Source organism: Salvelinus sp. IW2-2015, linkage group LG32 (genome assembly GCF_002910315.2).
Source record: "Salvelinus sp. IW2-2015 linkage group LG32, ASM291031v2, whole genome shotgun sequence".
NCBI lineage: Eukaryota > Metazoa > Chordata > Actinopteri > Salmoniformes > Salmonidae > Salvelinus > Salvelinus sp. IW2-2015.
The window spans coordinates 19,643,978-19,658,976 of record NC_036871.1 but is presented as its reverse complement, the minus strand read 5'-3'; the positions used below and the strand labels follow the sequence as shown (position 1 = coordinate 19,658,976).

The 14,999-nt window shown below is 43.1% G+C and overlaps 1 protein-coding gene across 1 annotated transcript in view; it reads left to right on the top strand.

Annotated features, from left to right (window-relative positions):
* pappa2 (pappalysin 2) overlaps positions 1 to 14,999 on the top strand; it is an 87,568-nt gene that overhangs the window by 41,644 nt on the left and 30,925 nt on the right. Inside the window, exons 9-10 of the mRNA XM_023977839.2 lie at positions 13,949 to 14,077; positions 14,683 to 14,768. Of these exons, the coding sequence (XP_023833607.1) occupies positions 13,949 to 14,077; positions 14,683 to 14,768 (215 nt within the window). The remainder of the gene's footprint in view (positions 1 to 13,948; positions 14,078 to 14,682; positions 14,769 to 14,999) is intronic.

The following is a 14,999-nucleotide window of genomic DNA, read 5'->3' as shown; positions in this document are numbered from 1 at the left end:
AAGCATGATGTTTCCACCCCCATGCTTACAAGTAGGTATGGTGTTCTTTGGATGCAACTCAGCATTCTTTTCCTCCCAACACGACGAGTTGAGTTTTTACCAAAAAAGTTATATTTTGGTTTCATCTGACCATATGACATTCTCCCAATCTTCTTCTGGATCATCCAAATCTCTCTAGAAAACTTCAGACGGGCCTGGACAATGTACTGGCTTAAGCAGGGGGACACGTCTGGCACTGCAGGATTTGAGTCCCTGGGCGGCGTAGTGTGTTACTGATGGTAGGCTTTGTTACTTTGGTCCAGCTCTCTGCAGGTCATTCACTTGGTCCCCTGTGTGTGGTTCTGGGATTTTTGCTCACCGTTCTTGTGATCATTTTGACCCCACGGGGTGAAATCGTCTGCGTGGAGCCCCAGATCGAGGGAGATTATCAGTGGTCTTGTATGTCTTCATCCTAATAATTGCTCCCACAGTTGATTCTTCAAACCAAGCTGCTTACCTATTGCAGATTCAGTCTTCCCAGCCTGGTGCAGGTCTACAATTTTGTTTCTGGTGTCCTTTGACAGCTCTTTGGTCTTGGCCATAGTGGAGTTTGGAGTGTGATGTTTGAGGTTGTGGACAGGTGTCTTTTATACTGATAACAAGTTCAAACAGGTCATTAATACAGGTAACGAGTGGAGGAGACAGAGGAGCTCTTAAAGAAGAAGTTACAGGTCTGTGAGACCAGAAATCTTGCTTGTTTGTAGGTGACCAAATACTTATTTTCCACCATAATTTGCAAATAAATTCATAAAAAAATCTTAAAATGTGATTTTCTGGATATATTTTTTTCTCATTTTTCTTGTCATAGTTGAAGTGTACTATATGAAAATTACAGGCCTCTCTCATCTTTTTAAGTGGGAGAACTTGCACAAATTGGTGGCTGACTAGATACTTTTTTGCCCCACTGTATATAATAGAATATGAAATAAGTAAGTATTATTTTATGATGTTTATTGAAAGTAAATTAGGATTTTGTAACGAAACATTGTATCTTGAAGAGTTTTCATAATGTACAGTTAAAGTCGGAAGTTACATACACTTAGCCAAATACATTTAAACTCCGTTTTCACAATTCCTGACAGTTAATCCTAGTAAAAATTCCTTGTCTTAGGTCAGATAGGATCACCACTTTATTTTAAGAACGTGAAATTTCAGAAAATAGTAGAGAGAATGATTTATTTCAGCTTTTATTTCTTTCATCACATTCCCAGTGGGTCAGAAGTTTACATACACTCATGGTCAGGCTGTCATGCGCACTCAATACTTTGACTTTGTTGTCCTTAAGCCATTTTGCCACAAACTGGAAGATTATTGGGGTCATTGTCCATTTGGAAGACCCATTTGCGACCAAGCTTAACTTCCTGACTGATGTCTTGAGATGTTGCTTCAATATATTCACATAATTTTTCCTACCTCATGATGCCATCTATTTTGTGAAGCGCACCAGTCCCTTCTGCAGCAAAGACCCCCACAACATGATGCTGCCACCCGTGCTTCACGGTTGGGATGGTGTTCTTCAGCTTGCAAGCCTCACCCTTTTTCCTCCAAACATAACGATGGTCATTATGGCCAAACAGTTTTTTTTGTTCATCAGACCAGAGGACATTTCTCCAAAAAGATGATCTTTTGTCCCCATGTGCAGATGCAAACCGTAGTCTGCTTTTTAATGGCAGTTTTGGAGCAGTGGCTTCTTCCTTGCTGAGCGCCTTTCAGGTTATGTCGATATAGGACTCGTTTTACTGTGGATATAGATACTTTTGTACCTGTTTCCTCCAGCATCTTCACAAGGCCTTTGCTGTTTTTGTCTGGATTGATTTGCACTTTTCGCACCAAAGTATGTTCATCTCTAGAACAGAACGGCTCTCCTTCCTGAGCGGTATGACGGCTGCGTTTATACTTGCGTACTATTGTTTGTACAGGTGAACTGTGGTACTTCAGCATTTGAAATTGCTCCAAGGATGAACCAGAACTTGTGAGGTCTACAATTAATTTTTCTGAGGTCTTGGCTGATTTCTTTAGATTTTCCCATTGATGTCAAGCAAAGAGACACTGAGTTTGAAGGTAGGCCTTGAAATACATCCACAGGTACACCTCCAATTAACTGAAATTATGTAATTAGCCTATCAGAAACTTCTAAAGCCATGACATAATTTTCTGGAATTTTCCTTGCTGTTCAAAGCACAGTCATCTTAGTGTATGTAAACTTGTATGTAAACATCTGTCCACTGGAATTGTGATACAGTGAATATAAGTGAAATAATCTGTCTGTAAACAATTGTTGGAAAAATGACTTGTCATGCAAAAGTAGATGTCCTAACCGACTTGCCAAAACTATAGTTTTTTAGCATGAAATTTGTGGAGTGGTTGAAAAACAAGTTTTAATGACTCAACCTAAGTGTATGTAAACTTCCGACTTCAACTGTATATGGATTGTTTACATACTTTATGTTGTGTAGAGAATATCCATATGAAAGAGAATGATAAGACTGTGATTTTAGTTGTCTAAAAGAGATCATAGTAAATCTTAGTACCTTGCCTTGTAACTAGCTACGCCCAAAGCTAGCTACGCCCAAGGGACCCCTTTCTACTCTAGGTTATAAAAACATGTGAGTTAAGAATTTACAATATCAGACTAAGTTTTACCACGTGCTGCAACCAAGATTTACGACTAGCATGACCCCGAAACACAACACAAGTTGAAGACAAAGAAAATCCTGAACAATCAAGTTAATGGTGGAGTAACTATTCTGTATCTAAGAAGGTGAATTATTTATTATATACAGTGGGAGAACAAGTATTTGATACACTGGCCGATTTTGCAGGTTTTCCTACTTACAAAGCATGTAGAAGGTCTGTAATTTTTATCATAGGTACACTCAACTGTGAGAGACGGAATCTAAAACAAAAATCCAGAAAATCACATTGTATTGATTTTTAAATAATTAATTTGCATTTTATTGCATGACATAAGTATTTGATCACCTACCACCAGTAAAGGAATTCCGGCGCTCACAGACCTGTTAGTTTTTCTTAAGAAGCCCTCCTGTTCTCCACTCATTACCTGTATTAACTGCAGCCTGTTAAACTCGTTACCGTGTATAAAAACACTTGTTCCACACACTCAATCAAACAATTCCAACCTCTTCCACAATGGCCAAGACAGAGAGCTGTGTAAGGACATCAGGGTAAAATGTAGACCTGCACAAGGCTGGGATGGGGCTACAGGACAATAGGCAAGCGCTGGTGAGAAGGAAACAACTGTTGCACGATTATTAGAAAATGGAAGAAGGTTCAAGATGACGGTCATCACCCTCGGTCTGGGCTCCATGCAAGATTTCACCTCGTGGGGCATCAATGATCATGAGAAAGGTGAGGGATCAGCCAGAACTACACGGCAGGACCTGGTCAATGACCTGAAGAGAGCTGGGACCACAGTCTCAAAGAAAACCATTAGAACACACTACGCCGTCAGGATTAAAATCCTGCAGCGCACGGCAAGGTCCCCCTGCTTAAGCCAGTGCATGTCCAGGCCTGTCTGAAGTTTGCCAATGACACTCTGGATGATCCAGAGGAGGAATGGGAGAAGGTCATGTGGTCTGATGAGACAAAAAATAGAGCTTTTTGGTCTAACTCCACTCGCCATGTTTAGGAAGAAGAAGTATGAGTACAACCCCAAGAACACCATCCCAACCGTGAAGCATGGAGGTGGAACATATTCTTTGGGGATGCTTTTCTGCAAAGGGGACAGGACGACTGCACCGTATTGAAGGGGGGATGGATTGGGCCATGTATCGCGAGATCTTGGCCAACAACCTCCTTCCCTCAGTAAGACATTGAAGATGGGTCGTGGCTGGGTCTTCCAGCATGACAACGACACGAAGCACACAGCCATGGCAACTAAGGAGTGGCTCCTAAGAAGCATCTCAAGGTCCTGGAGTGCCTAGCCAGTCTCCAGACCTGAACCCAATAGAAAATCTTTGGAGGGAGCTGAAAGTCCGTATTGCCCAGCGACAGCCCCGAAACCTGAAGGATCTGGAGAAAGATCGTAGGGAGGAGTGGGCCAAAATCCCTGCTGCAGTGTGTGCAAACCTAGTCACTACAGGAAACGTATGATCTCTGTAATTGCAAACAAAGGTTTCTGTACCAAATATTAAGTTCTGCTTTTCTGATGTATCAAAATACTATGTCATGCAATAAAATGCAAATAATTATTTAAAAATCATACAATGTGATTTTCTGGATTTTTGTTTTAGATTCCGTCTCTCACAGTTGAAGTGTACCTATATAAAATTACAGACCTCTACATGCTTTGTAAGTAGGAAAACCTGCAAAATCGGCAGTGTATCAAATACTTGTTCTCCCCACTGTATATATATTTTTTAATTTCACCTTTATTTAACCAGGTAGGCTAGTTGAGAACAAGTTCTCATTTGCAACTGCGACCTGGCCAAGATAAAGCATAGCAGTGTGAACAGACAACAACACAGAGTTACACATGGAGTAAACAATAAACAAGTCAATAACATAGTAGGGGGGAAAAAAAGAGAATCTATATACAATGTGTGCAAAAGGCATGAGGAGGTAGGCAATAAATAGGCCATAGGAGCGAATAATTACAATTTAGCAGATTAACACTGGGGTGATAAATCATCAGATGATCATGTGAAAATAGAGATACTGTTGTGCAAAAGAGCAGAAAAGTAAATAAATAAAAACAGTATGGGGATGAGGTAGGTAAATTGGGTGGGCTATATACCGATGGACTATGTACAGCTGCAGTGATCGGTTAGCTGCTCAGATAGCAGATGTTTAAAGTTGTTGAGGGAGATAAAAGTCTCCAACCTCAGAGATTTTTGCAATTCGTTCCAGTCGCAGGCAGCAGAGAACTGGGAGGAAAGGCGGCCAAATGAGGTTTTGGCTTTAGGGATGATCAGTGAGATACACCTGCTGGAGCGTGTGCTACGGGTGGGTGTTGCCATCGTGACCAGTGAACTGAGATAAGGCGGCGCTTTACCTAGCATAGCCTTGTAGATGACCTGGAGCCAGTGGGTCTGACGACGAACATGYAGCGAGGGCCAGCCGACTAGAGCATACAGGTCGCAGTGGTGGGTGGTATAAGGTGCTTTAGTAACAAAACGGATGGCACTGTGATAAACTGCATCCAGTTTGCTGAGTAGAGTATTGGAAGCTATTTTGTAGATGACATCGCCGAAGTCGAGGATCGGTAGGAAGGTCAGTTTTACTAGGGTAAGTTTGGCGGCGTGAGTGAAGGAGGCTTTGTTGCGAAATAGAAAGCCGACTCTCGATTTGATTTTGGATTGGAGATGTTTGATATGAGTCTGGAAGGAGAGTTTGCAGTCTAGCCAGACACCTAGGTACTTATAGATGTCCACATATTCTAGAAGGACCAACCGGTTATTCTCTTCAAATCATCAGTTGTCTACACGGTCCTCCTACCCAAGCTGGGAGCGTCGACACGGCTGATTAGCCTCCTAAGAAGACCACTTCTGACTTCAATTTTGGGATCTTCTGACTTCAGCTGAGAGTCAGGGTCACATGACTGTCATTCCACATTCTATATCTTCAGCTTCCATCTGTACTTCAGACTCACCATCATTAGCAGGGTTATCTCCTGTACTGATGGGCTCATTCATAGGCGGTCCTCAGCAATTCCATCTTGCTGACTGTAGGATGGGTGATCCAACGGCTGAGGAACACGGCCTGGGACATTCAAATATTCAGCAGCCAATGTGCGTAGGACCCTTCTTGAAGAGTATTGCACTGCTTGGGCTCTGTCTTCAAGCCTTCCATTATATTTTCTTACCATAGCGTCAGTGCGCTGAGGTACTGGTCTCTTCTCGCCTCTTCTGTTATCTTTCCTAACTATGGTTTCATAGAAGGGGCCTCTTCTGGTTACTTCTGGGTCAGGTCCTGTGTAGACGATTTCTTCATAATCACTGGTACCAAAGGACTCATCATCATCAGATCTGGACATGACTCCTCTTGTGTGCCTGCCAGTTCTCTCTGGATCTCAACTTTCTCTTCACAGGTAAGCCTTCTTCTCTTTCAGGTCTGGCCATCTCTACTACTGGTAAGAATTCACAGGGCAGGAGGAGGTCTCTGTGTAGGGTACGCAAGGGCCCTTGGCCTTTCTTCTGTGTGACGACATAAACCGGATCATCAGCAATCCTCTTCACTACCACACAAATGGTACAATCCCATCTATCTGCAATCTTGTGTTTTCCTCTGATGTTAACGTTCCTCAGCAATACTCGATCACTGGGGACAAGTTCTGCTGCTCTGACCTTAGCATTGAACCTTGACTTGTTCTTTTCTCCCATCTTCTGAGCACTCTCTGCGGCTAATGCATAGCTCACTCTCAGTCGCTGGCGGAGGTTCTTGACATACTCAGAGTTGGTTCTGGCACCATCTCCATGCGGCTAAAGTTCAAGGACAAGATTGATTGGAAGGGTAGGCTGCCTGCCGAACATCAACTCGTAATGAGTAGACAGACAGCCTAGACAGACCGCCTGTGTCCTGATTTGTGTTTTCAACCCTGTACTTTATGGTTGAACCTATATGTTGACAGAGCTATTCGCCAGTGATGCCCTGCTGCAACAAGTTTTGCTGTGATCAACACATAAGTAAGGGGATTATTTTCAGTTAGAACTGTGAACTCGATACCCTAAAGGTAATAATGAAATGTCTTGCATATAGCCTACTTTAATACTAAGTTCTCAAGCTTTGAGTTGGGTAGTTTTGTTCACTTTTAGATAGCCCTCTACTGGTGTAGGTTACATGTCTGAGTTTTCCTTCCTGTTCTTGATATAAAGCAGTACCAAGTCATTCACAGCTAGCATCTGTATGGAAGACATAAGGGATGCTAGGATTGGCAAAGGCCAGGATTTGGGCAGAGGTCAACTTGTTTATGAGGGCTCTGAAGGCGGTTTCACACTCCGTTGTCCATTCATTTCCCAACCTGGCTGGGGTTTACATGTCTGGACTTTGGGTTTCTTGTAGCTCTTTTCTCTCCACATAGGTGCAACATACCCAGTGATGAGACAGTTCAACGGCTTGGCTATATTCGATTAACCCTCAACAAAGCATCTATAATATCCAGCGATGCCTAAGAAACCCCTCAGTTCTTTTCTGTTAGAAGGACGGTGCCAATCCTTTAAAGCAGAGATTTTGTCTGGATCAGTGTGGACTCCTTCAGCATTCAGAGGACTGGAAGAAATCACATTTGTCAGGGGATAGCTTCAAGCCATAGTCCTTGAGCTGGTTCAACACCTTCATCAGTCTGCTCTTGTGCTCCTCCAACATGTCTGAGAAGAATATTATCTCATCCAAGAACACAAGTACTTAGTTCAGATGTAGTGTAGATTTCAACACACTTCTCCATCAAACATTGGAGTGTACTAAGTGCATTTGTGACACCTTGTGGCATGCTATTGAACTCCCAAAAGCCCAGCAGGCATGTACATGAAATATGTCTTGTGCTTATACTCTTCAGCAACTTCTACTTCATAATAGCCTGACTTGAGGTCCATGGCAGAGAACCATTTTTCACCATTAAGGGCGGAGAAAGTTTCTTCAAGTTGGGGAGGGCGTAAACTCCTTGATAGTGGGCAAGTAAAATTTCCCATAATCCACACAATCTGTTATTGCCATTCTTCTTTTTCACTATCACTATTGGAGAAGCAAATGGACTCTCTGATTCTGTAATGATCTTCGCATCTAACAGTTCTCTCAAGTGTTGTTTCACCGCTGCTCTGTCACAGGGATGGATGGGCCTGGGTCTCTCTTTGAATGATGTTGGACTGCAGAAGTACGTCCATGGGAAGTACGTCCAGATCAACAATGAATACCTCTGGTATGGTATTCAATTTGTCAGCAATGCGCTTCTTCCACTCTTCTGGGACAGGGGAATCTTCAAGGTCAAATGACAGTCTTTCACTTGGTGGCTTTATGTTCAAAGATCAATGCACAACAACAGAGCTTTATTTAAATTTTTATTTCACCTTTATTTGACCAGGTAGGCCAGTTGAGAACAAGTTCTCATTTTACAACTGCGACCTGGCCAAGATAAAGCAAAGCAGTGTGACAAAAACAACAACACAGTTACACATAAACAAACGTACAGTCAATAACACAATATAAAAAATATATGTACAGTGTGTACAAATGTAGAAGGGTAGGAAGTTAATGCAATAGATAGGCCATAGAGGCGAAATAATTACAATTTAGCATTAACACTGGAGTGACAGATGTGCAGATGATGATGTGCAAGTAGAGGTACTGCGGTGCAGATGAGCAAGAAGATAAATAACAATATGGGGATGAGGTAGTTGGGTTTGCTATTTACAGATTGGCTGTGTACAGGTTCAGTGATCGGTAAGCTGCTCTGACAGCTGATGCTTAAAGTTAGAGAGGGAGTTATAAGTCTCCAACTTCAGTGATTTTTGCAATTCGTTCCAGTCATTGGCAGCAGAGAACTGGAAGGAAAGGTTGCCAAAGGAAGTGTTGGCTTTGGGGATAACCAATCAAATATACCTGCTGGAGCGTGTGCTACGGGTGGGTGTTGTTATCGTGACCAGTGAGCTGAGATAAGGTGGGGCTTTAACTAGCAAAGACTTATAGATGACCTGGAGCCAATGGGTTTGGCGACGAATATGTAGCGACGGCCAGCCAACGAGAGCATACAGGTCGCATGGTGGGTAGTATATGGGGCTTTGGTGACAAAACGGATGGCACTGTGATAGACTACATCCAGTTTGCTGAGTAGAGTGTTGGAGGCTATTTTGTAAATAACATCGCCGAAGTCAAGGATCGGTAGGATAGTCAGTTTTACGAAGATATGTTTGGCAGCATGAGTGAAGGAGGCTTTGTTGCGAAATAGGAAGCCGATTCAAGATTACATTTTGGATTGGAGATGCTTAATGTGAGTCTGGAAGGAGAGTTTACAGTCTATCCAGAGACCTAGGTATTTGTAGTTGTCCACATATTCTAAGTCAGAACCGGCCAGAGCAGTGATGATGGTCAGGCGGGCGGGTGAGGGCAGCAATCGTTTGAAGAGCATGCATTTAGTTTAACAAGCATTTAAGAGCAGTTGGAGGCCACGGAAGGAGTGTTGTATGGCATTGAAGCTTGTTTGGAGGTTTGTTAACACAGTGTCCAAAGAAGGACCAGAAGTATACAGAATGGTGTCGTCTGCGTAGAGGTGGATCAGAGAATCACCAGCAGCAAGAGTGACATCATTGATATATACAGAGAAAAGAGTCAGCTCGAGAATAGACCCCTGTGGCACCCCCATAGAGGTCCGGACAACAGGCCCTCCGATTTGACACACTGAACTCTATCTGAGAAGTAGTTGGTGAACCAGGCGAGGCAGGCATTTGAGAAACCAAGGATATTTAGTCTGCCGATAAGAATGGTGTGATTGACAGAGTCGAAAGCCTTGGCCAGGTCGATGAGGACGGCTGCACAGTACTGTCTTTTATCGATGGCGGTTATGATATCGTTTAGGACCTTGAGCGTGGCTGAGGTGCACCATGACCAGCTCGGAAACCAGATTGCACAGTGGAGAAGGTACGGTGAGATTCGAAATGGTTGGTGATCTGTTTGTTAACTTGGCTTTCGAAGATTTTAAAAAGGCAGGGCAGGATGGATATACATAGGTCTATAACAGTTTGGGTCTAGAGTGTCGACCCCTTTGAAGAGGGGGATGACCGCGGCAGCTTTCCAATCTTGGGAATCTCATACGAAAGAGAGTTTGAACAGGCTAGTAATAGGGGTTGCAACATTTTTGGTGGATAATTTTAGAAAGAGAGGGTCCAGATTGTCTAGCCCAGCTGATTTGTAGGGATCCAGATTTTGCAGCCCTTTCAGAAGATAAGCTGTCTGGATTTGGGCTAATGAGAAGCGGGGGGGGGGGGGGGGGGGCTTGGGCAATTTGCAGCAGGGGTGCAGATCTGTTGGTAGGGGTAGCCAGGTGAAAAGCATGGCTAGCCGTAGAAAAATGTATATTTAAATGATCGATTATCGTAGTTTATCTGTGCTGGTGACAGTGTTTCCTAGCCTCAGTGCAGTGGGCAGCTGGGAGGATGTGCTCTTATTATCCATGGACTTAGTGTCCCAAAACTTTTTTGAATTAGTGCTACAGATGCACATTTCTGTTTGAAAAAGCTAGCCTTAGCTTTCCTAACTGACTGTGTATATTGGTTCCTGACTTCCCTGAAAAGTTCAATGCTAATGCAGAACGCCACAGGATGTTTTTGTGCTGGTCAAGGCAGTCAAGTCTGGTGAACCAAGAGCTATATCTGTTCTTTATTCTACATTTTTTGAATGGGGCATGCTTATTTTAGATGGTGAGGAAAGCACTTTTTAAAGAGCAACCAGGCATCCTCTTACTGACGGGATGAGGTCAAGGATACCCGGGCCAGGTCAATTAGAAAGGCCGGCTCGCTGAAGTGTTTTAGGGAGCGTTTAACAGTGATGAGGGGTGGTCGTTTGACCGCGGACCCATTACGGACGCAGGCAATGAGGCAGTTATCGCTGAGATCCTGGTTGAAGACAGCAGATGTCACGGTTCTCTAAAGAGAACCCAGAGAGCGACCAGGACAGAGGAGTAAGACGAAGGTGTGAGTATTTATTTTACAAGTTTAAATGTAGTGATAGAAAAATCCAAGTAGCGGAGCGGGCAGCGGAGGTGAGTTGATGGAATTGAGTAAGCAGATCCAAGGAAGTAACTGAAGTCACCGACGACCAGGTAGGGATGGGATGAGTGTTCCGGGTGAATGACTGTAGACAGAAAAAACAGGTAAGTTCAAGGCAAGCAAGACGTACAAAACAACAAAACAAACTCTATCAAACTGGAGGCTGATACGCTGGCACAACATACTGTTCATGGCTAACGATCCGGCAGGGAATGGATGTCAGGTCAGCGCTTATGAAGTGGAGGGGTGATGATCAGGACCAGGTGTGCAGATAGCTGATGGGATACAGGTGCGGGTACTCAGAGATCCTCCAACTAGCTACGTCGCCCGGCAACCAGACAGGGTGCGTTCCAGGACACCGGAAAAAACACTCCAGGACAGAACACAGGCAAAAACAGACTCAGGAAGCGGGATTCGTGACAGCAGAGGTGTATTTAGAGGGCAAGTTGGTCAGGATGATATCTAAGAGGGTGCCCATGGTTACGGATTTAGGGTTGTACCTGGTAGGTTCCTTGATAATTTGTGTGAGATTGAGGGCATCTAGCTTAGATTGTAGGACGGCCGAGGTGTTAAGCATATCCCAGTTTAGGTCTCCTAACAGTACGAACTCTGAAGATAAATGGAGGGCAATCAATCCACATATGATGTCCAGAGCACAGGTGGGGGCTGAGGGGGGTCTATAACAAGCGGCAACAGTGAGAGACTTGTTTCTGTAAAGGTGGATTTTTAGAAGTAGAAGCTTGAATTGTTTGGGCACAGACCTGGATGGTATGACAGAACGCTGCAGGCTATCTCTGCAGTAGATTGCAACTCTGCCACCTTTGGCAGTTCTATCTTGTCGGAAAATGTAGTTGGGGATGGACATTTCTGGATTTTTGGCCTTCCTAAGCCAGGATTCAGACATGGCTAGGACATCCGGGTTGGCAGAGTGTGCTAAAGCAGTGAATAAAACAAACTTAGGGAGGAGGCTTCTAATGTTAACATGCTTGAAACCAAGGCTTTTACGGTTACAGAAGTCAACAAATGAGAGCACCTGGGGAATGGGAGTGGTGCTGGGGGCTGCAAGGCCTGGGTTAACCTCTACATCACCAGAGGAACAGAGGAGGAGTAGGATAAGGGTATGGCTAAAGGCTATAAGAAACAGCAATAGATAAGGCATATTGACATTAGGGAGAGGCATGTGTAGCCGAGTGATCATACGGTTCAATGAGTAGCAATAGATGAGTCAGGGAGCCGATTCACTAGTCGCTACTAAGCTAGGCGAGCTGGAGACACAGCGATTCAGACAGCTAGCGGGCCGGGGATAGCAGATGGGCCTCCGGCGACGTCGCAACGGAAGATCCTGTTGAAACCACCTCGGACGATTACGTCGGCAGACCAGTCGTGATGGATCGGCGGGGCTCCGTGTCTGCAGTAAAGGGTCCTGGCCAATTGGCAAAAGAGGTATTGTAGCCCAAGAATTAGCTGGTGGGAGATGGGCCTAGCTCGAAGGCTAGCTCAAGGCTAACTGGTGCTTGCTTCGGCACAAGGACGTTAGCCAGGAGTAGCCGCTCGGATTGCAGCTAGCTAGCTGCGATTATCCGGTGTAAAGGTTCAGAGCTTGCGGTAGGAATCCGGAGATGTTGTATCACAACTGCAATGGCCATTCATTCACAACAATACAGTTTTGTCCAAAACAGTAAAAAAAATTATAATAAACTGTGTACCAAATAAAATGTGAGTGCACTCAATTATTATCATTGTCTCTCTTTAGAGTTGAGGCAACGATTATGATTGTAGAAACTGTAGATGATGAGCCTCTGTAAATGGCAAAGTAGTTTGTAGAAGATGGCAGGTGGCGTTGGTGCTGTCAAATCAAACGGGGGGTACGAAACCCAGTCTGCACAGAACTTACAAAATAATCAATTATTCAGTCTCTTACTTCTATCAACAACAACGTTTCTGTACTGTTCTGTAATAATAACTATTTTTACATGTAGAGGTCTTAAAAGGATTTACAGATTATGTTGCAAAACCCACGTTCTTCTCCACTGCGGCAAGGCAACTACACTCGAGTGCCATTACTGTTCAATCACTCTCATACAAAGAAATGCACATGTAGCGATAGCAAACGCACATTGCAAAACGTTCTAAAATCTAAATGACCATCACTCTCAAAAGCATAATCAATCAATCAAATTGATTTATAAAGCCCTTTTTACATCAGCCGATGTCACAAAGTGCTATACAGAAACCCAGCCAAAAACCCCAAACAGCAAGCAATGCAGATGTAGAAGCACGCATACATGCTTATGTCAATATTCGGACTGATTTTAGATTGTAAAGATCATGTGGACTTTAGTTATTCATTCAGACAGGCATAGAATTCGGCTAGCATAAAGCTATATCACCAGGATTCTCTTTTCATTAACATCAAAGGAAAAAACATCAACATTCCCCTCTGGATCAGCAAACTCTTATCTAAGCACTAAATATTCAGTATACTCAACAACTTTTGTTTCCAGTAAGTTCTCTATTTCAATATCTCTAGGTTTCTTCTAGGTTTCTTTCTGTTTCACAGTTCGTGGGCGCTCTTGCCAGAAGGCTACAGGGAAAACAGCAAAACAGCAAAAGACATTCAGACTGTAGGGGTTGCCAACAAACTCCCAACCCATAGAATTAGTGTAAAGAAGTTAGGAACTGTCTTGTTTTGTGAAATCGTTATGAAATGTCTAAAATAGCATGGGATACACTTACTTCACCCATATTATATTTTATTTTGCTGCAAAAAAAGTAGTGTGTAGTTCCAGTAGTTAGCTACACCGCTTCAAGGCAAAAAAAGTAATGAGCTACTGAAAACACTACCTAGATGGATTTTAGTTCAACTACCACCAAGCTACTGCCAAATGTAGTTAAATTACTAGTTGAACTACATGTATAGTTCACTACTCCCCAACACTGACAAGAACAATCCGTTTTTTATTGTGTATTGTGTGTGTGCACTGTGCAGTGTCCATCTAACCTTGTTGTTCAAAATGGTTGTTGTTTGATAGTACTTTTTAGTTTTTGGTAATTGTGTATCTCTATTCAACCTGGAAATAATCCAAAATGTTAATTATATCTGTATTAGTAAAGGAATACATTTCCATGAGACAAGCATGTCATTTGAACAATGTTTACACTTGAATATTGAATGTTTTGATGTGTTCCTACAGCGACATTGTAAAGGACAAGGAATACCAGTACAGAGTTCAGGTGGAAGCAGACGGTCTCCTCAGTGAGCTCTCCCCACCTCTCCTCTACACTCATGGAGCTGCCTACTGCGGAGATGGACTACTCCAGGGGTCAGTCAGTTTACACAGTATTCACATCACAGATATGTCATCTTTTCTCTCATCCAATGTAGACAACACCAACAGTAGAATGACAATGTACATAATGTATTCATCAATTCATACTATTAAATTATAGACAGCAATATTGTAATCATGGTAAACAAGTCAACCACTTTGTACAGACAGTTTCAAATACACAGGACATGATGTCATATAAAATCCCTTAGAAGATCATGAGCACTAACTTCAAACTTGAGACAAGGATAGGGATAGACAGGTTAATTAAGTTAGCAAGTGTGCAAGTCAAGTGGTACCTTAATTGGGGAGGATGGGCTCATTGTAATTGCTGGAACGGAATCAATGAAATGGTATCAAACACGGGTTTTCATGAGTTTGATACCTTTCCATTCACTTCATCCCAGCCAGTATTATGAGCCATCCTCCTCTCACCAGCCTCTTGTGATACTCACATAGGTCATACCTGTACATATTGGTCTCATACATATTGATCTCTCTAGGTGGAGAATTTGGTGAAATCAAAGGACGTTTGTGTGTTCTAATGAAACTGTATGGCCTATAGAGACAACTGATCCTTGCTGTCTCTCTCTCTGCAGGACAGAAGACTGTGATGATGGCAATCTGTTGGATGGTGATGGCTGCTCTAAGAAGTGCCATATGGAGTCAGGCTTCAATTGCAATGGTGAGTGAAGAACAGCCAAGACTGCTCTCCTAATCCTTGTCTCCTTGACCACAATCCTTGACCACAACAGAAGCCCAACTAGACCAAAAATTGCAAGCAGAAGTTTAAATTCAAACTTGGTCAAAATGTCTTTATAAAGTTGAACACTAGTGTAAGGCAAGACACTACTTAACACTTAAGCAAAGAGTCATCACTGATCACATACATTAGCTCCATGCACTGATTTCATAT